The sequence below is a fragment of the Mobula birostris genome, chromosome 5, assembly GCF_030028105.1.
Source record: "Mobula birostris isolate sMobBir1 chromosome 5, sMobBir1.hap1, whole genome shotgun sequence".
NCBI classification, from domain to species: Eukaryota; Metazoa; Chordata; class Chondrichthyes; order Myliobatiformes; family Myliobatidae; genus Mobula; species Mobula birostris.
In genome coordinates, this window is record NC_092374.1 from 13,881,167 (window position 1) to 13,907,792 (window position 26,626).

The 26,626-nt window shown below is 43.7% G+C and overlaps 1 protein-coding gene across 4 annotated transcripts in view; it reads right to left on the bottom strand.

The window, feature by feature from the left end:
• Positions 1-1,657: 1,657 nt before the first annotated feature.
• The window catches only part of aadat (aminoadipate aminotransferase), an 86,581-nt gene continuing 61,612 nt past the window's right edge, over positions 1,658-26,626 (bottom strand). For all 4 annotated transcript variants that reach the window (XM_072257102.1, XM_072257104.1, XM_072257101.1 and 1 more), the window contains exons 10-14: positions 21,114-21,175; positions 14,410-14,474; positions 5,320-5,426; positions 3,163-3,264; positions 1,658-2,002 (exon numbers count right to left, since the gene is read on the bottom strand). In XM_072257102.1, the coding sequence (XP_072113203.1) occupies positions 1,961-2,002; positions 3,163-3,264; positions 5,320-5,426; positions 14,410-14,474; positions 21,114-21,175 (378 nt within the window). In that variant the 3' untranslated portion in view covers positions 1,658-1,960. The remainder of the gene's footprint in view (positions 2,003-3,162; positions 3,265-5,319; positions 5,427-14,409; positions 14,475-21,113; positions 21,176-26,626) is intronic.

The following is a 26,626-nucleotide window of genomic DNA, read 5'->3' on the forward strand; positions in this document are numbered from 1 at the left end:
CGTGGGGATGGTTTTAGGATCAGAGGTGGGTTAGGTTATCATTTCAGGGACAGGGATGTGGGGGAATTGGAGGACAGGCTGGAGTCCCAAGTCTCTGCTCCACATTTGACAGACATTTGTGGGCTGCCCCCAGCACACCCATGGTTGTTAACACAAACAATGAACTTCACTGTATGTTTCAATGTACACGTGATAAATAAATGTGAACTTTGAACTATCTTCCATTGTCAGACAAGGCACAGAGTGTAAGAGCAAACAACAGGAATTCTGCAGATGCTGGAAATTCAAGCAACACACGTAAAAGTTGCTGGTGAACGCAGCAGGCCAGGCAGCATCTCTAGGAAGAGGTGCAGTCGACGTTTCAGGCTGAGACCCTTCGTCAGGATTATGAGTGTAAGAGCCAACAGGATGTTAATAACTGGGCCATATCTGGAGGGCTTTATCAAGATCATGCCACCACATTACTGGAGTGTTGTGCTGGGCTATTTTCTTTGAAACAGAGGAGGCTGATTTAAGACTTAATTAGGCTGCAGAAGATCATGTGGACTCAAATATCACCTTCTAAAATTAGGGCCTAATCTCAGGACAAGACTAAAAGAGGAGTATCTTTGTTTTGGAATTAGGACCATAAGACCATGAGACTTGGGAGCAGAACTAGGCCATTAAGACCATCGAGTCTGCTCTGTCATTCCATCATGGCTGATTTATTATCCCTCTCAACCCCATTCCCCTGCCTTCTCCCCATTACTTTCGATGCCCTGACTAATCAACAAGCTATCAACATCCACCTTTAATAACCAAGGACTGTGCATAAGAATGGGCAACTATTGCGCTAATCACAGCTGAAGGAGGACCATTTCTGTTTTAAGACCACAAGACCATAAGACAGAGAAGCAGAGTCAGGCCCATCAAGTCTGCTCTGTCATTCCATCATGGCTGATTTATTATCCCTCTCAACCCCATTCTCCTGCCTTCTCTTTTGATGTCCTTAGCAACCAAGAACTTATTAACCTTTAGACATACTCAATGATTTGCCCTCCACTGCTGTCTGTGGCAATGAATTGCACAGATTCACCACCCCCTGGCTAAAGAAATTCCTCCTCATCTCTGTTCTAAAGCAATGCCCCTCCATTCTGAGATTGTGCCCACTGATTGCAGACTTCTCCATTTCTATCTGCTTTGGGAGCTCTATTGTTGAGTATATTCAAGGCTGAGATTGGATTGTAATGGAACATGTCACTGGATCACTCGTGACATCGAATAGCAGAGAGAACTCAAGTAGCTGAGTACTTTTTATGACAGGTCATACAGCTCATTCACCCACTTATTTCCCTCTAACCTGCACTACCCCACAACCCTGTCAACACTCTCCCATGATTCTCTTGCCTCCAACTTGCACCAGGAGCATGCCACCATGGCCAATTAACTCTCCAATGGAATGTGGGAGGGAATTAGAAGACCCAGAGGAAAGCCTTGCAGTCAAAGAGAGAACATGCAAACTCCCCATGGACAGCACCAGAGCTCGAGATCAAAGACAGATTGCTGGAGCTGTGTGGTAGTAGCATTGACTATGGTTCACCTTATTTGTTCACACTGAAGATGGCACACAACATACTTCCTGACTCTTCAGGGAATGAAAGAGGCCACACCATGCCTATGAAGTGGTTCTGTAAGAGCAAAGTATTTTAATAAAGGGCAATTTTATTTTACATATATAGTCCCCCAAGTGATCAATTCTTGATGCCCAGATTTTCTTTAGAAAGTCATGACCCATGTTCTTCCATTCCTTGGAAGCTGCCCAGAAAATAACCAACACTGACAGGATATTCTTCCCACATGTCAAATTCTCTTTGGCAAGTGCAACTTCAATTCTGGTTTAACAGGTAGACAAGAAAAGTGTGAGGTAATTTTTGACAATTTAATTCAGGCTTGATCTGTATATTATGTTGTTGAAGCAGCATTATATTGATTCCTTGATGAGTGCAGCCAGTCGTTGAAAACCCTGAAAGAATAAGAAAGATGGAAGTGAGGAAAACTTATCACATTATTTTAATGGGATGACAAGCAGTTGCATGAAAAGATCTGGTATTTATATACTATCTTCATTTGTAAAAACCATATGCAACGAGATATTTGCTGAAGTAGATAAATGCAATGTAATAGATAAACACAATTTATCATAAGACAGAGGTTCAGAATTAGGCCCTTTAGCCCATTGATTCTCCTCCGCCATTTAATCATGGTTGATTTATTATCCCTCTCATCCTCATTCTCCTGCCTTCTCCCCTCAACCTTTGAAGCCCTTATGAATTAAGAACCTATCAACCTTTGTTTCTATATCCAATGATTTGGCCTCACTGTCTGTGGCAATGAATTCCACAGATTCACCCGTTTCTGGTGTGACTATGTGCGACTTAGGTTTCCCCATTACAGGAAGGATGTGGAAGATCTTTTTCAAGATGTTGGAATGTGCAGGGAAGAAGTTTTAGCAGTATGCTGCCTAGGTGTGGGTGGCATGATAGCGTAGCAGTAAGCGTAATTGCTTTACAGCACCAGCGATCATCGATGTGCTTAATTCCCACCATTGTTTGTAAGGTGTTTGAATGTTCTCATTGTGACTGCATAGGTAAAGGAGTAAAGGTGGGTTACTGATGCCTTAGCACCAGTCGCTTTGGGCAGATGGGGCTCATCAGCCTTGGTTGGCAGCTCATCTAGGGGAAGAAAAACTGCTCTCAAACTCCGTTGCTTTGAGGCATGGAGATGGCTTTGGGAGTAAAGCCCAAGGAAAATTCAGGGCTGCAGTCCTCAAGGCAGTGCTACGTTGAGTTCAATGCTGACTAGCAATGCTTACAATGCCACAGATACCAAACTGTATCAGTCTCTACTGTCCCTTTGGATTCATGTAGAGGGGAAGCCTGCAATATGGGAAACAGCTTGCTCTCCATATCGTACTGCCCTGGCTTGTGTATCATGTGGACAGCTGGGACACAACATCGAAGGTCGACCCCGATGCAATCTGGTCAAACCCAGGTCAGGTCCTCCAGCAGAATGTTCGATACTTTAACATAACCAGTACTTTGATAACAAATTTACTTTGCCCTTTGAGATCAGATAACAAGTTTGTAAGCACGTATTAAATCAGTGAGCGTTGCAAGTACTTACCTGATCTATTTGCTCAGGGGTGGAGATGGAATAGGCGGCACGCACATATGCACAGGGGACTGAACTATCGAGCATGAAGACTTGACCAGGGACAAGCAGCACCTGAGGAGAGAGGAGAGGCAAGTTAACGTAACACTTCAACGAGCATCAACTCTTAGCAACCAACGACTCATGCTGCCGTAACAGCTGTAAATGTGTGTGAAAGTAAAATGAAATGGTCGGTTGAAGAGTCAACTTTGAAGAGTTAGTGAGTTAGCAACCACACAACCACCAGTTTTACCCTAACTTAATCCCAGGACAATTTACAATGACCAGTTAACCTACCCAGTACTTCTTTGGACCAGGGGACAACCCATGATTTAAAGGAGGAGGACAGAGAGACTTCTTGCAGATTAGTGCCAGAATTGGTCTCAGAACTCTGGAACATCTATAAATGTGTCCTGTTAACTGCTACGTTACCGTGGTGTAATGGGTAAAGAAGAGTTTGCATTTACATATCATGTTGCATATTCCACTCAGAGAGCCTCACAGTTGAGGATGCACAAACTGTGACAAGATTTGGAGATGGATGGTCCTGACAAATGCCACACTGGGCTTTGTCATTTCTGAAGATGTGTCACCTAATAGCCCTCCCTTCATCAATTAATGTATATAGATTGGGAAGAGGGCAGTAATTAGCTGGAATGGATTTGTCCAGCTCCGGGTGCGCAGCAAATACTGGGTCACTTTCAGAATTAGAATCAGAACCATATTTATTATCACTGAAACACGTCGTGAAATTTGCTGTTTTCCAGGAGTAATACGATGCAAGACATAAAAAAAATTACTATAAGTGACAAGAAGTAATGCAAAAAGAGAGCAGAATAGTGAAGGATTGTTCATGGACCCCTCAGCAATCTGATGGCAGAGGGGAGGAAGCTGTTCCTAAAACAGAGTGAGCACCCTCAGGTTCCCACATCTCCTCCCTCATGACGGTCATGAGAAGAGGCCCATGTCTCGGATGGTGAGGATGCCATCTTTTTGAGGCACTGCCTCTTTTGAAGATGTCCTTGTGGAGGGGAGGCTAGTGTCCATGATGGAGCTGACTGAGTTTATAACCCTGATGAAGTGTCGCCTCTAGCGTGCCTTCCTCATACGTTTCCCACACTGTCAGGGTGACACCAGTGTGACACTGTTGTATTACATTAAAAATGGTGGGGCTAGGGCAAACCTGTGCAGGGCTCCATCTTCATTTCCTTTTTTTTTTGAAAGGAGATACTGCGTGGTTATTAGCCTGTGCTGCCCAATTACACCCATGCGACCGATTAATCTACTAACCTGCAGGTCTTAGGCACGTGGGAGGAAACCGGAGGGAACACTTGTGGTCATGGGGAGAACATAAAAACTTCCTGCAGACAGCGGTGGGAACTGAGCCTGAGTAGATGGAGCTGTAAATGCCTACCGATGCTCTAAATCCAATCCATGGACTAAGATTGTAAGTGGTGATAAAAATAGGAAAGGTACTCTTAAATTTGCTGTTGCCAGAAGTCCAGGACAGCAGAAGGAACGTGAGAATGTTGTTTTGTTTGGAAACTTTTCTTGAATCAATTTAGTTGACTTCCTTTCTACATTTGCTGTTGCAAGGCGTCTCTACTGGTGGCAAGGATTTAAAGGTTTTCTTTGATGCAGCAAATTCTTTAGTTAATTGTTTATGAAAACAACTTTCTCCTGTCTTTTCATTGGATCAGAATTGCAATGGCACAGAACAGTGTTTTGCAACAGGGCCTGGGTTGCCTTCTTGTGTCAACATAGCTTTAAAGAAAAACATAAGGACCTGAGTATAGAGGAGAGAGGCCATTCTCATGGAGAGTTGGGGGGCGGAAGATGGAGAGGAGGAGAGTGTGAAAATAGTGGAAGTTGGAAGAGGACGGGATGGTGGTGATGGAGTGTGTGATTAAGAAAGAGAACTGTGATGAAGATGAGTTGTTAAGAGTAGAGTAGGGAGAGGAAGAGGTTGAAAAAAAAAGGCAGAAGGTGAAGAGGAAGACTGAAGATTGAGGGAAGGGTCAAGAAGAGTAGGGAAGTAAAGGAGAAGGTGTGAGACGAGGGGTGGAGATGACAAGAGGGTTAAGAGTGGGGTGAGAGGTAAAGGGTTTGTTACCACAAACAGGACATTACCTCCTTTTCTAAGGCTTTCTCTGAGATGAGTTGGTGAGAGTCTGGAATTCCCTTTAGCTTCATCCAGAAGAACATACCAGCACTTGGAACATTCCACTCAACGAGATCTGAAAGAAGAGCAAGAAGAATGGAGATTACCTTTGACCATCGACCTTGGTGCCATTTCCCTGCACTATTCCCAAATCCCTCAATATCCAGAAATCTATTGAGTAATTTTGAACGAATTCAATGAATGAGCCTCCACATCAATTGAGGGCAAAGAATTCAGAAGATTCACTCGACTGAGTGAAGCAATTTCTCCTCATCCCAGCACAAAAATGCCTATCCCAAACTCTGAGACCATAACCTCTGGTTCTAGAATTCTCAGTCAGAAGGGTCATCCTCCCCATATCCAATCTCTGGTCCCATAGAAATTACAATGACCAATTAACTTACTAACCGGTGCATCTTTGGACTGTGGAGGAAACCACAGTGGTTAGGGGGAGAACGTACAAACTCCTTATTGGCAGCGGTGGGAAATGAACCCGGGTTACCGGTAGTATAAAGCATTGTGCTAACCTCTACACTACCGTTAAAATAATAACTTTATTTATATAGCACCTTTTATACATTAAGATGCAGGCACAAAGTGCTTCACTTAGATTGCAAAGATAAATCAATATAGTCATAAAAATTCAAGACAAAATTAAAAACCATAAGTAAGGACAAACATTATATAGAATCAAATGTAATCGAATATACCCAAATTGTAGAAATGCAATCAACGTCAGCAGGCATTAAGTAAACCAATAAGTAAAACAAGGCTAAATTATTTTTCTTAAGTAGGGTTGAACTACTGCAGGTTTTTAAGGAATCTGGAAAAAATGCCAGAATTCAGTGAGCAATTAACTATGTTAATACTGTTGATTAGTGCATCATAATCTTCTTTACAAAGGCCTGTAGGAGTTTATTACTTATTTATTTAGATACAGCACTGAATAGGCTCTTCTGACCCTTCAAGCCGTGTCTCCCAGCGATCCCCTGATTTGATCTGAGCCCAAGTCACCGGACAATTTACAATGACCAATTAATCTACCAACTGGCACATTTTTGGACTGTGGGAGGAAACCCATGCGGTCATGGGGAGAGTGTACAAACTCTTTGCAGGCGGCGTCGGTACTGTAAAGCATTGTGCTAACCACCACACTACCGTGCCACCCAAGTATACGAGCAAGAACACAAGTGGATGGCTTTTAGCTGAGTATTTATTTCTCAGAATAATGAGAGGTTGATCTACGTGAAGAAAACATCTGAAGCATCTCACATGACACTGGCTTCTAGGAAGTTCAAAAGCTCCAAATAAAATACTGATAGGTGTAACAACTGTGCTAAATTACAAATTGAGGCAGTGAAGCTGAAGGCAGCAAACTGTACGTAGATAAATGGCTGGATTATCAGGAGTTGGTTGAGGGACAAATAATGACCAGGGACAATTCTCTCTTCTCTTCTTTACAATGTATCATGGATTCATAGGGCAGGGAAACTTCTACCGCTTACCCACACAAACCTACCAACTACTGCGTCTTTGGGATGCAGAAAGTCACTGCTACAACTGAAGGAAACCCATGAGGTTGGGGGGAGAAATATGTCATAGAGTCACAGAGCAGGTCCCTTGGCCCAAATGGTACATGCCGATCAAGATTCCCATCTAAGTTACTCCTATTTGTCCGCATCCCTCTAAACCTTTCCTATCCATGTACCTGTTCAATTGTCTTTTCATTTCATTTTAAAATCTTTTTATTAATTATTATTGAAAATAGACAACAAAAAAAGATACATTAAAATAATCAAGTCAATATATTAATATGTATAATAAGAATCAAACTATTAACCAAGCTAAACAGTATATCAATAATAATAATTAAAAAAACAAAATGTTAAAGCTATTTTTTTTTGAAAAATGAAAGAAGGAAAAAAGAACCCCTACTAACTAAAACAAAAAAAAACTCCAGCTAACAAAAAAAAACGAGAAAAAAAAACCCATTTGGAGCACAAACCCGGAGCTATACGCCATGCAAGCTTCTATTATTGTCTTTTAAGGCTACGTCCACACTACGCCGGATAATTTTGAAAACGAAGCTTTTTCTCTTCGTTTTGACCCTCCGTCCACACTAAAACGGTGTTTTCATCCACCGAAAATGAAGATTTTCAGAAACGGTCTCCAGAGTGAATAAATCTGAAAACGCCTAATATCCGTTTTAGTGTGTACGGGGTAAATGGAGAGATTTAAAAACGCTGTCATGACAACACCACAACAACAATGCTTTTTCTGCTTCTGCTTGGTACTGCGCAAGCACTGCCGTACGGCTGTTATAACGCGTAGTTGGTGTGAACGGCGTGAGAGTGAAATTGTAAAGTGAGCTTTTTTGACTATTTAAAAACGCTGTCATGATGTGTCGGAACAGATTGCCGCAGCGCGGCATTTCGTTGTTTTCTTGAACGCAACCCCCCACATAACCTAACAATTTCAGAACAGACAGCAACGAGACTGAAGCCAGAAGAGTTAGAAATGTACTCACTAAATACTTTGACCCATAGCTTACTGAATAAATACGTATACTCACTTTGCCCTGTTTTCTGTCCTTGCTTGTATGAAGGTGGTTTACCTATTTATGCAAGTACTTCTCTGACAATAGATGTGTAACAGCCTAATGTAACATTGTATGGAAATACAAGATAACACTAATGCAGACATGTTTTATACATTTAACAAGGTGCTTTATTAATGCAACAGAGTTAGTCAGTTTTTCAATGTTCGTAGTCAGCTGTCATACTGTCCGTGAACTCCCTGTCGGTTGCCTCCATACGCTCCAGTATTTTTCTTTCAGCTTTAAGTCCTCCTGCGCGAGAGCCAACAGCAATTCCTTTTAAGTTTTTCTACTCTGTAACTGGACAAACTCACAATAATACCTCTTCGCTTGTTTTCTGTGTGTCCTGAGCATGCCCAGTACAGGAGATTCGCCCAAATATCCATCTAATGTGGACGGAGATATTTTGAAAAACGCTTAGTGTGGACGCCTATCGTTTTTACTGGAAACCGGTGTTTTCAAAATTATCCGGCGTAGTGTAGACATAGTCTAAAAGTAGTTAATGTACCTGCCTCAACCTTTTCCTCTGGCAGCTCAATCTAAATAATGACCAGCTTTATATTAAATGAAAATATTGCTGCCCAGCTTTATATTAAATCTCTCCCCTCTCACCTTAAAACCGATGCTCTCTGGTTCTCAACTTCCCAACCCTGGGAAAAAGACTGCAAACATTGGCACTCTCTATGGTCCTCATAATTTTATACACATTTCTCAAATCTCCCCCTCATTCTCCTATGCTCCAATGAAAAGTCCCAATGCGCTCAATCTCTCTCCATAGCTGAAAGATTCAAAGTACATTTATTATTGAAGTATATATGCAGTATACAACCCTGAGATTCATCTTTCCACTGACAGCCTTGAAACAAAGAAAATCATGGAAAATGTTCAAAGAAAAACATCAAACTCCTCCCAAACGTGCAAGAATACACCCAAATCATGCAAATGATAACAAAAGAGTGAAAGGCACAGAATAAAAAACACAAAATCAAAGGAGTCCAGGCATATTCAATTCAGTTCAATCTAGTGCTGCGTCGTTCATTACCTGCAGACCGCCCCAATCAAAAACGCCTAAAGTAGCAAGAAATAAAGGAGCGACCAGAAACCAGAAGCACATCATAACGTAAACTAGAGTCCAATCCACAAACTATGTCAATAAAATCTTGTCCAAGACCCGGGTATTGGAAAAACCTCATAAATCTCCTTTGAACTCTTTCCAGCTTAATGGCCTTTTCTCAATATGAAGGTGATGAAAATCTGAACACATATTTCCGGGGCTTCACCAATGTCTTGTACAATTGCAGCATAACGTCTCAACTTCTATACTCAGTGCCCTGAGTGATGAAAGTCAGCATGCCAAAAGCCTTCTTCTTCACCTTATGGTACTATTTTGGGTAACCTAGATCCCTCTGTCCTACAACACTCCCCAGAGCCCCACAGTTCACTGTGCAAGCTCTATCCTCTCTTGTCATCCCAAGATGAAGAACCTAGCACTATCCACATCCTCCGATCATTGTCATTTTTAAAGACCATAAGATTAGGACCAGAATTAGGTCATCCATTCCATCAAGTCTGCTCTGTCATTTTGTCATGGCCGATCCATTTCTTCTCTCAGGCCCAGTCTCCTGCCTTCTCTCTGTGTCCTTCCATGCCCTGAATAATCAAGGATCTATCTACCTCTGTCTTAAATATACCCAATGACTTGGCCTTCACAGCTGCTCATGGCAACAAATTCCACAGATTTACCACTCTCTGGCTAAAGAAATTCCTCCACATCTCTGTTCTAAAAGGACGCTCCTCTGTACTGAGGCTGCGTCCTCTGGTCTTAGACTCCTGCACTATAGAAAACATCTTTCAACATTCTATAGGTTTCAATGAGGTCACCCATCATTCTTCTGAACTCTGGTGAGTACAGGCCCAGAGCCATCAACCGCTCTTCACATGACAAGCCTTTCAATCCTTTTTAGTGAATCTCCTTTGTACCCTCTCCAATGTCAGCACATCCTTTCTTAGATAAGGGGCCCAGAATTGTTCACAATATTCCAAGTGAGGTCTCATCAGTAAAGAGCAGACTGGATTTTAGTTCAACTGGAGAACACGAACTCTTGGGTCATTAAAGTGCCTGCCTGGTTTTTATGCTCAAGTCTTTGCAGCAGGGTTCAAACACATAACCTTTGGGCTCAGAAATATCACCAATTAAACTGTGATATTGAAAAGTGTGGCTCAGAAGAACCTCAGTTTGAATTCAGCCCGATGAAAACATGCTGGGCCTTCAGGGTGGATGCTTTCACCTTTCTCCACGGCAAGTGGCAACATTTTTATATATTTGCGTAAGAGACGTGGGCTTTGTGGGAAGTTTGTCCATGAGGCGGAGCTGAGCTGCCGCCTGAAAGGGCCGCGGTCCATGAAGTGAGGGAAGAACCATAGTGCTGTCAGGGAGGGAGCTCCCGAATTTTGAACCAGTTACGGTGAAAGAATGGTGATATGCACATTTCCAAGTCAAAAACTTCATGCCATCTAAAAGTTTCTTCTGCAGGCAGTTAATCTGATCAACCATCCTAGTTAGTGACCCCCACCCCCTCTATCTATTATCGCTGGCACCGCACTGCAAACACTTTAAACCACTTTTTATAATGCAGTTTACATTGTAAATACATGCTGGTATTTATGCATTTATGCTCATTTTATTTTTGTTTAAATATAGAACAGGCCCTTCTGCCCAATGAGCTGCACTGCCCTGCAACACACCTATTTTTTAAAAGACACACAGAGGACAATTTACAATGACTAACTTACAATGTCTTTGGACTGTGGGAGGAAATCAGAGTCCCCCCGAGGAAACCCATGTGGTCACGGGGAGAACATACAAACTCCTTACAGACAGCACCAAAACTGAGCTCCAAACCTCGACACCCCAAGCAGTAACAGCGTCGTGCTAACCAGTACCCTACTGTGGTGCCCATTTTTATTCCATATCCAAACTCTAACCTCTAACTTTATCTTGTAAATAATTCTTTATAATTGTTGAATGTTGTTTTTTTTTTGTTGCACGTGGTGCCAACACACCACAGCAAATTCCGAATACATACAAGTGTATAAGGCAAATAAAGCAGATCCCTGATGATGTTAAGTGGCTCGGAGGGCAACTTCCATGTGGTGATGATCCCATGTCTTTTTTTCTTGCCCTTCTAGCGGGTAGAGGTGGTGGGTTTGAAAGGTGCTGTCTAAGTGTCTTGCGAGACCACGGATCTGCGCCTGGAAAGTCTTCACTCTCCAGGGCGCAGGCCTGGGCAAGGTTGTATGGGAGTTGCCCATGCTGCAAGTCTCCCCTCTCCATGACACTGATGTTGTCTAAGGGAAGGGCATTAGGACCCATACAGCTTGGCACCAGTGTCCTTGCAGAGCACTGTGTGATTAAGTGCCTTGCTCAAAGACACAACATGCTGCCTTGGCTGGGGCTCGAACTCATGACCTTCAGATTGCTAGTCGAATGCCTTAACCACTTGGCCATGTGCCCACACATGTTGTAAGTGTAGAGCTGGTGGTTTGAAAGGTGCTTTCTAAGCTGGTAGAGATGGTGGGTTTGGAAGGTGATGTCTAAGCTGGTAGAGATGGTGGGTTTGAAAGATGCTGTAAGTGTAGAGGTGCTGGGTTTGAAAGGTGCTGTCTAAGCTTGTAGAGGTCATGGGTTTGGAAGATACTCTCTAAGCATTCTTGGTGATTTGCAACAATGCATCCATAACTATTGGAAAGCAATTATCTCACTCTGAGGAAAGCTGACGCTGCAAAAGCTCAGCCAGAAAAAGGCTGAGCTGTGACCTGATGGAAGTTTATGAGGCGTAGATAGGGTAAACAGACCGACTCTTTTTAGAAATGTCAAACATTACAGGGCATAGCTTTAAGGTGAGAGGGAGAAAATTTAGAAAATAGAATGTAGAACAGTACAGCACAGGCCCTTTGGCCCACAATGTTTTACCTACTCCAAGATCAGACTAACCTCCCCTTTCCAGATCACCCTCCAACTTTCTTTCATACACTTGTCTATCAAAGAGTCTCTTAAATGTCCCTAACATATCTGCCTTCACACCAGCCTTGGCAGTGCATTTCACGTACCTAGCATTTACTGTGTAAAAAAAAACTCCCGTTGACACCCTCCCCCAACTCCACGGTGAATGGTCCCAAGCCCAGCTGTGAAAGGAGGATGTTGGGCAAGCGGTTACCAACCCCCACCCTGTAAAAACCCAGCGCTACAGAAACGGCAACAGAAGCTCCAAACACCTCATCCCTGGGAGAGGAAGGATCTTCATCTAGAAGATGGGCTGCAGATGAAAGACTGGCCCAGGACTAAGAACCCTGGTGAGCTACTGTATGCCCCCAGTGGGATGATGGTTAAGTAGAAGCTGACATCCCCTCTATACTATCCTCCCAACATCTTAAAGTTATGCCTTTTACTTGGCCAGTTTTACCCTGGGGAAAAAGTCTCTGGCTGTCCACTCAAACTATGTACCTTATCATCTTGTACACCTCTATCAGGTAAACTCTCATTGAGAGAGATTTGCAAGGTAAGGGTAGGGGTAGTTGTCTGGAATAAGCTGCCAGGAAGGGTAGTGGAAGCAGATACAATCGTCGTCGTGGCTATCCCTCGAGGTCGAGGATGATGGTCTTCGTTCTGATGAAGTGGCCCACAGAGCGAAGACGCCTGTGCTTGTATTTGCTCAACGTGTGCTTGATGTTGCACTCCAAGAAGCACCCGGTACTTCACAAATCAACCAACTGATTCCAATGGCATGGAAACCATGACGGTTGGAGCTGATGGATTTGTTGCAGCCTTCATCCGCCTTCACAGCCGTTGAGTTCAAAGTAACTTCATCCGCCTGTTCCACCGTTGAGGTTTTGGTTGGATTGTTCTTTGTCAGGGACCTCACCCTCGACCTTACTGCCATGGGCGACCCTACCAGGAGTATAGCTCCAGACAGCATTGCTCTCGGGATCACAGGACCACACAAGCTTCTCCACCATGACAAGGTGACAATCCACAGAGCAACATCTAGGAGGGGCTTAGACAGACACAGGGAGAGCGAAGGTACAACTGTGTGCTGGGGAGCGAATTCCAGGATTTAAACCAGTGACAATGAAGGGAAAACGATGTCTTCCAAGTCAGAATGATGTGTGATTTGGAGGGGAATCTGTGGGTGGTGCCATTCCTATGCATCTGCAGTCATAGTCCTTTTGATGGTAGAGGTCAGGAGATACTGTTACGAACTGTAACGTTTTAGAAATAAACCAGCAGCAAGAGATTTCACACTGAATTGGGTTTTAATGTTAAAACCACGAGCTTTATTAGTACCTACTTATAATATCGTAACCTAACCAAGACAAACAAATGTTAACAGTGTTATGTGTACATATATGTGTAATATAGCTCCCAAACTAAATTAAGCTTGGGGAAACAAAGCTTAGAGTCTTGAGATGGTAAAGTAGAAAAGTTTAGTTCACCCATGGAATGTATGACAGGAAAGAGATATTTGTCATCCCGAGTGAAACGTAGAGAAAAGGTGGTTACGTCGAATTCCACAGGTGAACGAAAGTATTCCACAGATTCCACGATAGTAAAACAAAATAACAGTTGCTGTCGATCTTATCCGTCACGTCGTTCCAAAACCACATACGAGTTACCACCAAAAGTGATCTGTCACAAGGATATCCTCTTCAAGGGATTACCACACAATATAGCCAGGCAAGGGTTAACACATAAGTGGTCTCCACAGGATATCCCAAACAAAATCCACTCCTTTGGATTATATGAAGTGACAGACACCCATTCGTAGTGCACCGTGTGCAGATATTTAACCCACCCTTGTGGGCATAAGAGAGTTTCCAACCATCGCAGTGACCAGCTGAAGTTTCATCAGCTGGTGTCTCTCTCTCTCTCTCTCGACTGTGACTGCCTGTGTCCTTGTTTTAAAGTTAAACAAGCTGCAAGTCAGTCAGTGAACAACATCATATTCCCGCCTCATTTAGGCGCTCTTAAAGTAACAGTCCACAGTAAATGAAACCTGTGGGTTCGTAACAATACTGTGGAAGTAGCCATGGGGAGTCAAGTGTATTTAAGGGGAACACAAGGGGGAAGTTCTTCACTCAGAGGGTGGTGCGAGTTGGAACGCGCTGCCAGAGCAAGTGGTGGACATGGTCTTGACTGTAATGTTTAAGAGAAGTTTGGATGCATGTGGATGGGAGGGGCATGGTCCAGGTGAGGGCAGATGGAACTAGGCAGAATAAGAGTTTGGCATGGACTAGGTGGACCAAAAGGCCAGTTTCTATGCTGTAGCACTCACTCTCAACGCAGGAAGTGCAATTCTCAGGCAGCCACAGCCTACGTTGGTGGACTGGCAGCGGAAAGGGTCAGCAGCTATAAGTTCTCACTGTTCACGCCGGCAATTTGGAGCGATAACTTTGCAGCCCTTACCTTTCAGCCACCTTTCAGCAGACGTCTGCATGGCCTCCCTCTGCTTTTTGTAGAACTCAATCACTCTATCAGGGAAAGAATGGACAAAAAGACAGTTCGAGGTCAGTCACTGGTGCAGTAACATGTTGCGATTTTTTGTACCTGCAGCCCAGGTTCAATGGCGCTCTGCATGTGAGGAGTTTGTATATTCTCCTCACGTCTGTGTGCTCTGCCTTCCTCCCATATCCCAAACACGTACGGATTAGTAAGCACTGGGCAAGCTAGGTTGGCACAGAAGCATGATCCACAGATGCTGCCTGATCCATTAGGTTCTTCCAGCTGATTATTTTTTTTGCAGGGAAATTAATTTTGCTGTGTTAAGGAAATAGTCAAAAGAAAGTAGTGTAATGCTATTCCAGCACCCATGACACAGTCAGTAAAGTAATTCCCACCACTGTCTGCGAGGAGTTTCTCCTTTCTCCCCGTGACTGTCAGGGTTTCCCGAGTGCTGAGTCCTCCCACAGTCCAAAGATGTAGGTTAACTGGTCACGTAGGTGCAAATGGGCAGCATCGTCTTGTTGGACCAGAAGGGCCAGTCACTGTACTGCATCTCAAAATAAAAAATACGTTTAAAAACACTTTAAAGTTCACTAAAAACTAACATCATCTGTGAGATGCAGCTTCTGAGTAATTGCATTGAATACATTTGGGTGAGACACTAGTGTAGTGGGTAGCATAACGCTAATACAGTGACATCGACCCAGGGCCAGTTCCTGCCACTCTCTGTCAGGAGTTTGTTACTGCTTTGTATCTGTAAATAAGATGAAAATTTTAAAAAAACATGGCTTGGAAATCACAAATTATTTTATGGCTAATACAAATGGGCATAATTTGAAGATGATTTGAGGAAAGTATAGGGTGTGGGAAGATGTCAGAGGCAAGATCTTTAGAGTACTTCAGTTGAAATAGTCCCAGATTCTAACTGCAGAGACCCAACAAAAACCTTCTTCAAACTTGCAGTGCATTACGAATTGTCAGACTTGCACAAGGGGCCACTTGAGGAACAGTAAATGCTCAATTTAGAACAGGGGTTCCAATGTTTTTTATGCCATGGACTAATACTATTAAGCAAGGGGTCCATGAACCCCAGGTTGGGAATCCCTAATTTCAAACAAAGAATACTACAGCACCTTACATCCACTGGTGGGTATGTGGAAGGCACTGCCAGGGGTGGTGTGGAAGCAGATATATTAGGGGCATTTAGAAACTCTTAGATAGACACATGGGTGATAGAAAACTGGAGGACTATGTAGGAAGAAAGGGTTAGATTGATTTTGGAGTAGGTTAAAAGGTCAGCACAACATTGTGGGCCGAATGGCCTTAACTGTCCTGTAATGTTCTGTGTTCTGAATCGAGCGTTTATCGTTCCTCATGGGGTCCCTTGTGTAAGACGGACAACTTGTAATACAGTGCAAGCTGGAAGGGGGTTTTTGAGGATATATGGAGTTAGAACATGGGACTGTCTCAACTCTCTCTGAACATTTATGCAAAGGGAAAAGGGGATCAAGGAGAGAGCAAGAGTGTGAAAGGATGAAGGAAAAGGGAAAAATAATAAAACAAGGATGAAAGAGACACCGAAGACTGAGATGCTACTGGAATATGGAGAAACATACAAGATGCTGCAGAACACGAGGGAACTCAGCAGCTCAGCTAGGATCTATGGAGGAAAGAGGACAATCAAAATTTTGGGTTGAGACTCTTACATAGAACATAGGACACTGCAGCGCAGAACAGCCTCTTTGGCCCAGAATGCTGTGTTGATCCTTTAACCTACTCTAAGAACAATCTAACCCTTTCCTCCCACATAGTCGTCGATTTATCTTTCATCTATGTTCCTATCTAAGAGATTCTTCATTGACCCTAAGGCTACTGCCTTTACCACCACTCCTGGCAGTACATTTTCCACCCCGGGGGAAAAATGTCTCTGGCTGTCCATTCTATCTATGCATCTTAGTATGTCGTACATCTCTATCAAATCAAGATTCAAGATAGTTTATTGTCATTCTTTAGTACAAGAGGTTCCTTAAGGTTGTTACAGCTGGGGGTGGTAATGGGGATAAGCTACCATTACCTATAAATGCTCCCAGTGGCGTGCACCTTAAATAGCCTCTGATAATCAAGTCCTTCATGTGTGGCTTAGCCACTAAACCTAATGGAACCATTTCTACTGACAGGAGAAGGTGCAAAGGCAGTTTACCGGGCCTTAAAATCAGTCGCTTCAGGCAGATAGGGCTTGGCAGCCGTGGTTAGCAGCTCATCTGTGAGGAGGGAAATTGTGATCTCAAACCTCCACTGCCTTGCGGGTGCACCCCTCATGGGGAAGGCTTTGGGAGTAAACCCCGAGGGAAAAAATCTGGAGCTGGAATCCCTAAGGCAGTCCGACATTGAGTTCAATGCTGACTGGCAACTCCTGTGACGCTGCTGGTGCCAAATTGTATCGGGCTCAGCTGTTCCTTTGGGTTCATCAGATGCGTGGAGAAGGGGAGCTTGCTACATGGCTAACAGCGTGTTCCCCATATTGCACCGCCCTGGCTTGCGTATCTAGACAGCTAGGACACAATATCCATGGTCAACCTTGACCAACAGAGGCCTCAGAGAGTACACGAGAAACACCTCTCATCCGACTTCATTCCAAAGAGAAAAGCCCTAGCTCGCTCAACCTATCCTCATAAAACGTGCTCTCTCATCCCCTCTGGATCCTTCCTCACGCCCCCACGTCCTTCCTATAGCCAGTCAACTCCTTCATCTGGAATCGTAAACACAAAATAATCTCCAGATGCTGGGGTCAAAGCAACACTAAGCCCCTTGGTATGAACATAGAATTCTCCAACTTCCGGTAGTTCCCTCCCCCTCCCTTCCCCTATTCCTATTTCACTCTGCCCCCTCCCCCGGCTGCCTATCACCTCCCTCATGGTTCCGCCTCCTTCTACTACCCATTGTGTTTTCCCCTATTCCTTCCTCACCTTTCCTGACTATCCCCTCCCTGCTTCCCCCCTCCCCCATTCCTTTATCTTTCCCCTTACTGGTTTTTCACCTGGCACCTACCAGCCTTCTCCTTCCCACCCTCCCCCGACCTTCTTTATAGGGCCTCTGTCCCTTCCCTCTTCAGTCCTGACGAAGGGTTCCGGCCCGAAACGTCGACTGATCGTTTCCATGGATGCTGCCTGACCTGCTGAGTTCCTCCAGCGTGTTGTGTGTGTTGCCTTCATCTGGAATGAAAGGCTGGGAGGTGCAGAGAAATGAAAGGAAAGGAAAATGTAAAGGAGAGTGACGACAGGGGAGAAATTAATGAACAGGTGTGGTGTTTACTTTTTCAAGATTCAAGATTGTTTCCTGTCATTTTACCAGTACACAGATGTAAAGGAGAATAAAATCATTGTTACTCCATATCTGATGCAGCACAAAAAACACAATGAGATAAAGAACACAGTAATAAAAGAACACAATAAATACCAATGCATAAGATAGCTTCTATACATAGATTGATTGCAGGTCCATAAAGTGACACCAGGCTGTACAGGAAGTGACTGGCAATGAAGTAGTGGTGGCAGGGGGGTGTGGCGGAGGGGTGGCGTGGTTATGGGTGGAGGTATTGATCAGCTTTACTGTTTGGGGAAAGAAGCTGCTTTTGAGAGTCTGGTGCTCCTGGCGTGGGTGCTACATAGCCTCCGTTCAGTAATTCACACTCACCATTAACAAAGCAGGACTCTGATTTAACTGCAAATCAGAATTCCTAGTTGCTGTGGTGGCATTAGATTCCATCTCGGTCAAGCTCGTTATTCCAGGACTCAAGATAACTAATACAGTAAAGTAACCACATTTCTTTTATAAATTATCACAGTGGTTTCAAACCAAGAGTGAACTACTTAATATTAAAACACTATGGGATGTCTGGGAATCAAAAAGGTTGGCGCAGAAATGTAAGAATATCGACAGATAGACATTTTTTTCCAAATCACTTTGACCCCTACCATCAGGCAGGAGGTAGTGTAACATTAGGCCAAGGACTGTTCGGGTGGGAAAGAGATACCAAACCCCCAGCCACCACCCAGGTCTCAAGCGTCTGTAGTATTATACTGCTTACTTTTTAACTTGTGCTGCAAATGCACCTTAGGGTGCTAAATATCAGTCTTCTGAAACATATTTTATAAGTTGCTAATTTATTCGTGGTAATATTACTTTAAGTGTACTGTGTACTGCCTTGGTCCGGAGGAACATTGTTTCGTTTAGTGGTATACATGATATGGCTGAATGACAATAAACAAACTGGAAATGCAGGTCAGGTCTGATCCTTTGGGTTCTCTGCTCTCTGGGCCACTGGGATAGAGTCAGTAACGTCTGCCTGTTGGGGATGTTATTCCACCTGTTGCCCCCGATAATCAGATCTACCCAAGAAGCAGAAAGAGGATTGAGTTACTGGAATAGAACTGTGAGCAAGATTACCAAGCTTATGATTTGGAGTACCCATGATGGACTGAATGGCCTCCCTCCCAGTTCACACCATGTCATTCTAATACATTAGCAATGCCACGGTAGTGTAGCAGTTTGCCTGATACTATTACAGCTCGGGGAATTGGATTTTGGGGTTCAATCCCGGCGTTCTCCGTGAAGAGTCTCTGTGGGATGTGTAGGATTTCTTCGGGCTCCGGGTGCTCCAGTTTCCTCCCACAGTCCAAAGAACTGGGTAGGTCAACTGATCGTGTAAGTTGTCCTGTGATTATGTTAGCTAAGTTACAGTAAAATCGGGACTGTCAGGTGTTGCTGGGCGGCATGGCTCGAAGGACCAGAAGGGCCTCTTCCATGCTGTATCTTTAAATTAATTAAATAAATAAATAAATAAATAAATAAACAATGTACCCCATCTTGGAGCGCACTCAGAGGATATACAGCCCTGTATATTCATCCTGGCTAATTAATCCACTCCAGTGATATTTCATTGTCAACTAAATATTTCCTCAGGTTTTCTTCCAATTTCCTTTTGAAGCTAATGTCCTTCAGGAAATGAAACCCAATGGTCTGGCTTAACTGCGCACAGAAGCAGCTCAAGTCAAAGTAGTCAAAGCAGATTTATTACCAAAGTTCCTGTATGTAACTACCTACACACAACAGGTTCTGCAGATGCCATAAATCCTGAGTAATAATAATAATTATCTACTTCCTGAGGAGACTGAGGTCCTTTAACATCTGTCGGACGATGCTGAGGATGTTCTACGAGTCTGTGGTGGCCAGTGCTATCATGTTTGCTGTTGTGTGCTGGGGTAGCAGGCTGAGGGTAGCAGACACCAACAGAATCAACAAACTCATTCATAAGGCCAGTGATGTTGTGGGGATGAAACTGGACTCTCTGACAGTGGTGTCTGAAAAGAGGATGCTGTCCAAGTTGCATGCCATCTTGGACAATGTCTCCCATCCACTATGTAATGTACTGGTTGGGCACAGGAGTACATTCAGCCAGAGACTCATTCCACCGAGATGTAACACAGAGCGTCATAGGAAGTCATTCCTGCCCGTGGCCATCAAACTTTACAACTCCTCCCTTGGAGGGTCAGACACCCTGAACCAATAGGCTGGTCCTGGACTTATTTCCTGGCATAATTTACATATTACTATTTAATTATTTATGGTTTTATTAATATTTAATTATTTATGGTGCAACTGTAACGAAAACCAATTTCCCCCGGGATCCTGAGTCATAATACTACAGGAACTCAGCAGGTCCAGCAGCATCTACTGTATGGAAAGGAATAAGGAGTCAACATTTTGGGCTGAGATCCTTCATCAGGACACCATATATTACCTGAAATTCATTTCCTTGCAGCCATTTACAGGAAACCTCCAATAGGACCACAACCTTGTCATTGGGTTTGAAGGCTTGTGTGTCTCAATGACCAGGAGAGTCACCCATGCCAAACAGGTCAAAGGGTAAAAGCCAGACTAAGAGTGGTCTACCAGTCCTCCAGGTTTGGGGGTTCATTTCAGAGCTAATAACTGACTGGTAGAACAAAACTGTTAGGGAAAGAGCAATGAAGAATCCTTCTACATCTGTGTGTGATAGTATTTCTGAGTCTCCACCTGGGATTTATGTGACTGAGAGTGGTGAAAACCAAGAGTAAACTACTGATAGAATGAAGAAGCCCTGAACACCACCAGAGATGGAGGACCTTCATTGCAGAGAACTTACAAGAAAAAATATTAGTTATTAACTAGTCCCTTAGATTCATTGTTGGCACGTGGCCAAGTGGTTAAGGTGTTCGTCTAGTGACCTGAAGGTCACTAGTTCGAGCCTTGGCTGAGGCAGCGTGTTGTGTCCTTGAGCAAGGCACTTAATCACACATTGCTCTGCGACGACACTGGTGCCAAGCTGTATGGGTCCTAATGCCCTTCCCTTGGACAACATCGGTGTCGTGGAGAGGGGAGACTTGCAGCATAGGCAACTGCCGGTCTTCCATACAACCTTGTCCAGGCCTGCGCCCTGGAAACTTTCCAAGGTGCAAATCCATGGTCTCATGAGACTAACAGATGCCTATAAAAAAGATTCATTGTGGACTCTAAAAGCAACGTTATTAGCGATTTTCAAATCCTGGAGTGAATAAGGTAAAATAAAGGACTTGAATCATTATTCAAGATGTTAGTCAAGGATGTAGATGCTACGATAAAACCTTTACCTGTCAACGTGCGCCAGAAAGCCACTCTGTCCCCACTGGTGAAGCAGCTCCGCAACCAGGATCTACAATAGAACAGAGATGAGGAGGAATTTCTTTCAAGCCAGAGGGTGGTGAATCTGTAGAATTTATTGCCACAGATGGCTGTGGTGGCCAAGTCACTGGGTATATTTAAAATGGAGGTTGATTCTTGATTATCAAAAGTTATGGAGAAAATACAGCAGAATGGGTTTCAGAGGAAAAATAAGTCAGCCGTGATCGACTGACAGAGCTGACACGATGGGCTGAATGGCCTAACTCTGCTCCTATGTCTTACAGTCTTATCAGGTAACACTAGGAGAAGAAAGGGCTTCTCTGTAATATTTGGCTGTGAATGCCATGGGAATGGGTAGGCTGGCGGTTCACAGTGTTAGTGCCCAAAACCTATACAGTGGTCCCCAACTACCGGACCGCGGACCAGTACCGGGCCGCAAAGCATGTGCTACCGGGCCGCGAGGAAAAGATATGAGTCAGCTGCACCTTTCCTCATTCCCTGTCACGCACTGTTGAACTTGGTCCAAGTTCAGGGTTGCCAACTGTCCCGTATTTGCCGGGACATCCTGTATATTGGGCTAAATTGGTTTGTCCCATATGGGACCACCCTTGTCCCATATTTCTCCCGCTAAGGTAGAGCGTTCCTATGAAACCATTTGTAAGCAGAAATGGTGTAAAGCAAAGAAGCAATTACCACTAATTTATATGGGAAAAATTTTTGAGCGTTCCCAGACCCAAAAAATAACCTACCAAATCATACCAAATAACACATAAAACCTAAAATAACACTAACATATAGTAAAAGCAGGAATTATATGATAAATGCACAGCCTATATAAAGTAGAAATAATGTATGTACAGAGTAGTTTCAGTTAACAGAGTCGGGAAGATTAAACCAAAACCGATTTGTAGAAAAAAATCGGCACGTACACACATGCGCACAGAGGTTCCCGCGCAAGGCTTCGTGGTCATGGTAGTCTTTCTCAGGGTAAACACAAGTGTCCCGTATTTGACTGCTACTTTTGTCCCTTATTTGGGAGTGAGAAAGCTGGCAACCCTAAATGTAAAAGACATTTTGAGGTGAGATTAACCCTACTTGAACACCCACACCCCCCCCCCAGTCGGCCGGTCCGCAAGAATATTGTCAACGTTAAACCGGTCCGCGGTGCAAAAAAGTTGGGGACCCCTGTCCTATAAGATGCCAACCAATTACTTTTTATAGTAGTTGTGACGAGATTTTCTAGACCCAGAATTCTATGCATTGGAAATGCCTTTCATTCCAATTAATCAGGAATTAGCACAAATGTTGAGCTGAAACTGGTGTGATGGAAAAAATTCTTCAAGAATTTGATTATTTATCATAAAAAACTGTGTATAATTTGACATTGAAAGCTTTTGGAAAGGTTTAGAGCTTTAAGTGAAGTGACTTATACAGTAGTGTAACATATATCACTTAGTCATTGACAAAATTAAGCATGGTAGAATTCCTGGATAATTATTTTTCAAGCATGTTCACCTTTTACACAATTTAACCCAATGCAATTTGGTGTGAAGAGGTTGATTGAGTACTTCAGGAAGAGGAAGTCATGAGAATACACGATAGTCCTCACTGAGGAGTCAGTGGCGGTAAGGGTGAGCACTTCAAGTTCCTGGGCATCAACATCTCGGACGATCAAGTTCCTGACCATCAATATCTCGGATGATCAAGTTCCTGGGCATCATCACATCTGACGATCAAGTTCCTGGGCATCAATATCTCAGGGGACCTAACCTGAGTTCAATACATCAATGCAATCAGCAATGACTCTACTTCATTAGTAGTTTGAGATTTGGTATGTTAACAAGGCTCTTGCAAAGTTCAATAGATATGCTGTGGAGAGCATTCTGACTGGTTGCATCACAGCTTTGTATGGAGCCTCCAATGCACAGGATTGCAAAAGGGTTGTAGACTTGGCCAGCTCTACCATGAGGAAATCATCGAGGAAATCTTTAGGAGGCGATGACATCCATCATTAAGAACCATCTGGGCATGCTCTCTCATTAATACCATGGGGAGGAGGTACACGAGTGAAGGAGGATGAGAAGTGACTGGATAGAGGTATACAAGATGATAAGAGGCATAGATCAAGTGGATAGCCAGGTAGAAATGGCTAAAGATCTGTGTGTGTGTGTGTGTGTGTGTGTGTGTGTGTGTGTGTGTGTGTGTGTGTGTGTGTGTGTGTGTGTTGGGGGGGGTGGGAATGTCCTGCCAGGGGTGATGGTAGAGGCAGATACATACGGGACATTTAAGAAACTCTTAGATTGACACATGGGTGACAGAAAAATGGAGGGCTATGTGGCAGGGAAGGGTTAGTTCTCTTGGAGTAGGTTAAAAGTCTGGCACAACATTTTGGGCCAAAGGGCTTGTAATGTGCTGCAATGCTCTATGTTCTATAATTTCTACAGATCTTCTCTGCTGCCTCTCTATTTCCCACCTTAAAACATACCTTCTGTACAAGGCTTCTGATCATCTGCCCAAATATCCCCTTATGTGGACTGGGGTAAATATTGTTTGTTAAGAACCTTCCTGTTAACTTTGTGACATTAATGGTACTAAATAAATAGAATAGCTATTTGAACCTTGGTGAATGGACTTGAATTAAAAGCCTTGGTCATCTTAGCAATGTTGGAAATGCAAAATAACAAACAATCAATTGCCCCAGGAGATGGATAAGTTTCTCTGAATGCTTCCTTACAATGTAGATTAGAGTTGTCATAAGCAAATAGGTCAAGTGAATAATCAAGTGATTTAAATGCTCAATTGTTTTATCGACTGCTTAGTGAGAAACCAATCATCATGAATATATAATCTCGTTTGCCAGACTGCTTATCCATCCAACACAGAAGTATAGTAATTAAGGTCACTTCCCCTTTGGACTTTTAGAAAAATGTCTGTCTTATGTTTGAAGAGCACTTCACTTTTCTCCAAAAGCTGCAGATTAATAAATATTAACCCTCATTCAATTGACAATGTACAGTTTTATGGTTTTTTTTTCCAAATTTTGTGAATTAGGTTTATTATCTCTGATGTATATGACATCATTTTTTGTTCTGTGGCAGTAAAGACATAAAATTATTATAAATGATAAAATACGCAAGTGGTGCCAAGTAAAGGGAATAGTGAGGTAGTCTTCATGGATCGTCAAGAAATCTAATGGCAGAGGGTACGAAGCTATTCCTGAATCATTGAGTGTGTGCCTTCAGGTGTCTGTACCTCCTCCTCAAAGGTAAGGATAAGAAGAGGGCAGGTCCTGGGTGATGGGGGTCCTTAATAGTGGACCTAGCCTTTCTGAAGCACCATTCCTTGAAGATGTCTTGGATACTACAGAGGCTAGTACCCAAGATGGAGCAGTCTAATTTTACAACTTTCTGTAGCTTCTTTCGATCCTGTGCGGTAGCCCCATTTCCACCCCACCCCCGACCCCCATACCAGACAGTGATGCAGCCTGTCAGAATGCTCTCCACGGAAGTTACAGAGACTCATGTGCTGGACGCAGAGGCTAGTAAGGTGGTTGGTGAGGACAAGAGTAACCTTATCCCTGGTTTGGCGACAAGAGGAAGGGGCGAGGGCAGATGTGCATGAAATGGAAGAGATGGAGGAGGAAGGGAAGCCCCTTTCTTTGAAGAAGGAGAACATCTCAGTTGTTCTGGAATGAAAAGCCTCATCCTGAGAGCAGATGCACTGGAGATGTCGGAACTGAGAGAAGAGGATGGCATTTTTGCAAGAGGCAGGGTGGGAAGAGGTATAGGTCCAGATAGCTGTGAGAGGCAGTGCATTTATAAGAGGCATGAGTAGATAGACTGTCTCCACAGATGGAGACAGATGCTTGAAAAGGACAGGGAGTGTCAGAAGTGGACCAAGTAAATTTGACAGCAGGGTCAAAGTTGATGAAATTGACAAACTCAGCACGGGTACAAGAAGCAGCACCAATGTAGTCGTCCATGTAGTGTAGGAAGAGTTGGGGCGATGCTGGTGTAAGCTTGGAACATGAACCGTCCCACGTAGACGATGAAAGGGCAGACATAGCTGGGACCCATGTGAGTGCCCATGGCATCACCTTTGGCTTGAAGGAAATGGAAGGAGGAAAAGGAGAAATTATTGAGGGCAAGGACCAGTTCTGCCAGATGGCAGAGAATGGTGGTGGAGTCTGTTGTCCAGAAAGAAGCGGAGAGCTTTAATGCCCTCCTGATGGGGGGTGGAAGTGTATAGGGACTGAACATCCATCATGAAAGTGCGACTCCAGCTGAGAATTTGTTCCTCCAAAATGTTAAGAATCATGTTAATAACCCTGTATTTTGCCTTCAAAATTTGATCTTCCGCAGCAAATCTCTTCACATTTTTCCTGGTTGAATTCCATCAGCTTATCTGTTGATGATGAAGAGATTAACTGGGCGAAATTACAAGAGTGGGATGTAGAGAAGCAATGATGTATTCCCAAACTTTATAAAGCATTGGCTGCTCCACACCTGCAGGTTTGCAAGCAGCTTTGAGCCCCTTATCTAGGAAAAGATGTGCTGGCATTGGAGAGGGTCCAGAAGAGGTTCACGGGAATCTTCCCAGAATGAAAGTGTTAATGTATGAGGATCATTTGATGGCTCTGGGCCTGTACTCACTGGAGTTTAGAAGAACGAGGGGGAATCTTATTGAAACCTACCAAATATTGAAAGGCCCAGATAGAGTGGATGTGGGGAGGATGTTTCCAATAGTAGGAGAGTCTAGGACCAGAGGAGCAGCCTCAGAATAGAAGGACATCCCTTTAGAACACAGATGAGAAGGAATTTCTTTAGCCTGAGGGTGGTGAATCTGTGGCCAAGTCTTTGGGTATGTTTTTACAGCTGGGTTTAATGGATTCTTAATTAGAACATAGAACATAGAATAGTACAGCACAGTACAGGCCCTTCGGCCCACAATGTTGTGCTGACCCTCAAACCCTGCTTCCCATATAAGCCCCCACCTTAAATTCCTCTATATACCTGTCTAGTTGTCTCTTAAACTTCACTAGTGTACCTGCCTCCACCACTGATTCAGGCAGTGCATTCCACGCACCAACCACTCTCTGAGTAAAAAACTTTCCTCTAATATCCCCCTTGAACTTCCCACCCCTTACCTTAAAGCCATGTTCTCTTATATTGAGCAGTGGTGCCCTGGGGAAGAGGCGCTGGCTATCCACTCTATCTATTCCTCTTATTATCTTGTACACCTCTATCATGTCTCCTCTCATCCTCCTTCTCTCCAAAGAGTAAAGTCCTAGCTCCCTTAATCTCTGATCATAATGCATACTCTCTAAACCAGGCAACATCCTGGTAGATCTCCTCTGTACCCTTTCCAATGCTTCCACATCCTTCCTATAGTGAGGTGACCAGAACTGGACACATTCTACAAGTGTGGCCTAACCAGAGTTTTATAGAGCTGCATCATTACATCACGACTCTTAAAATCTATC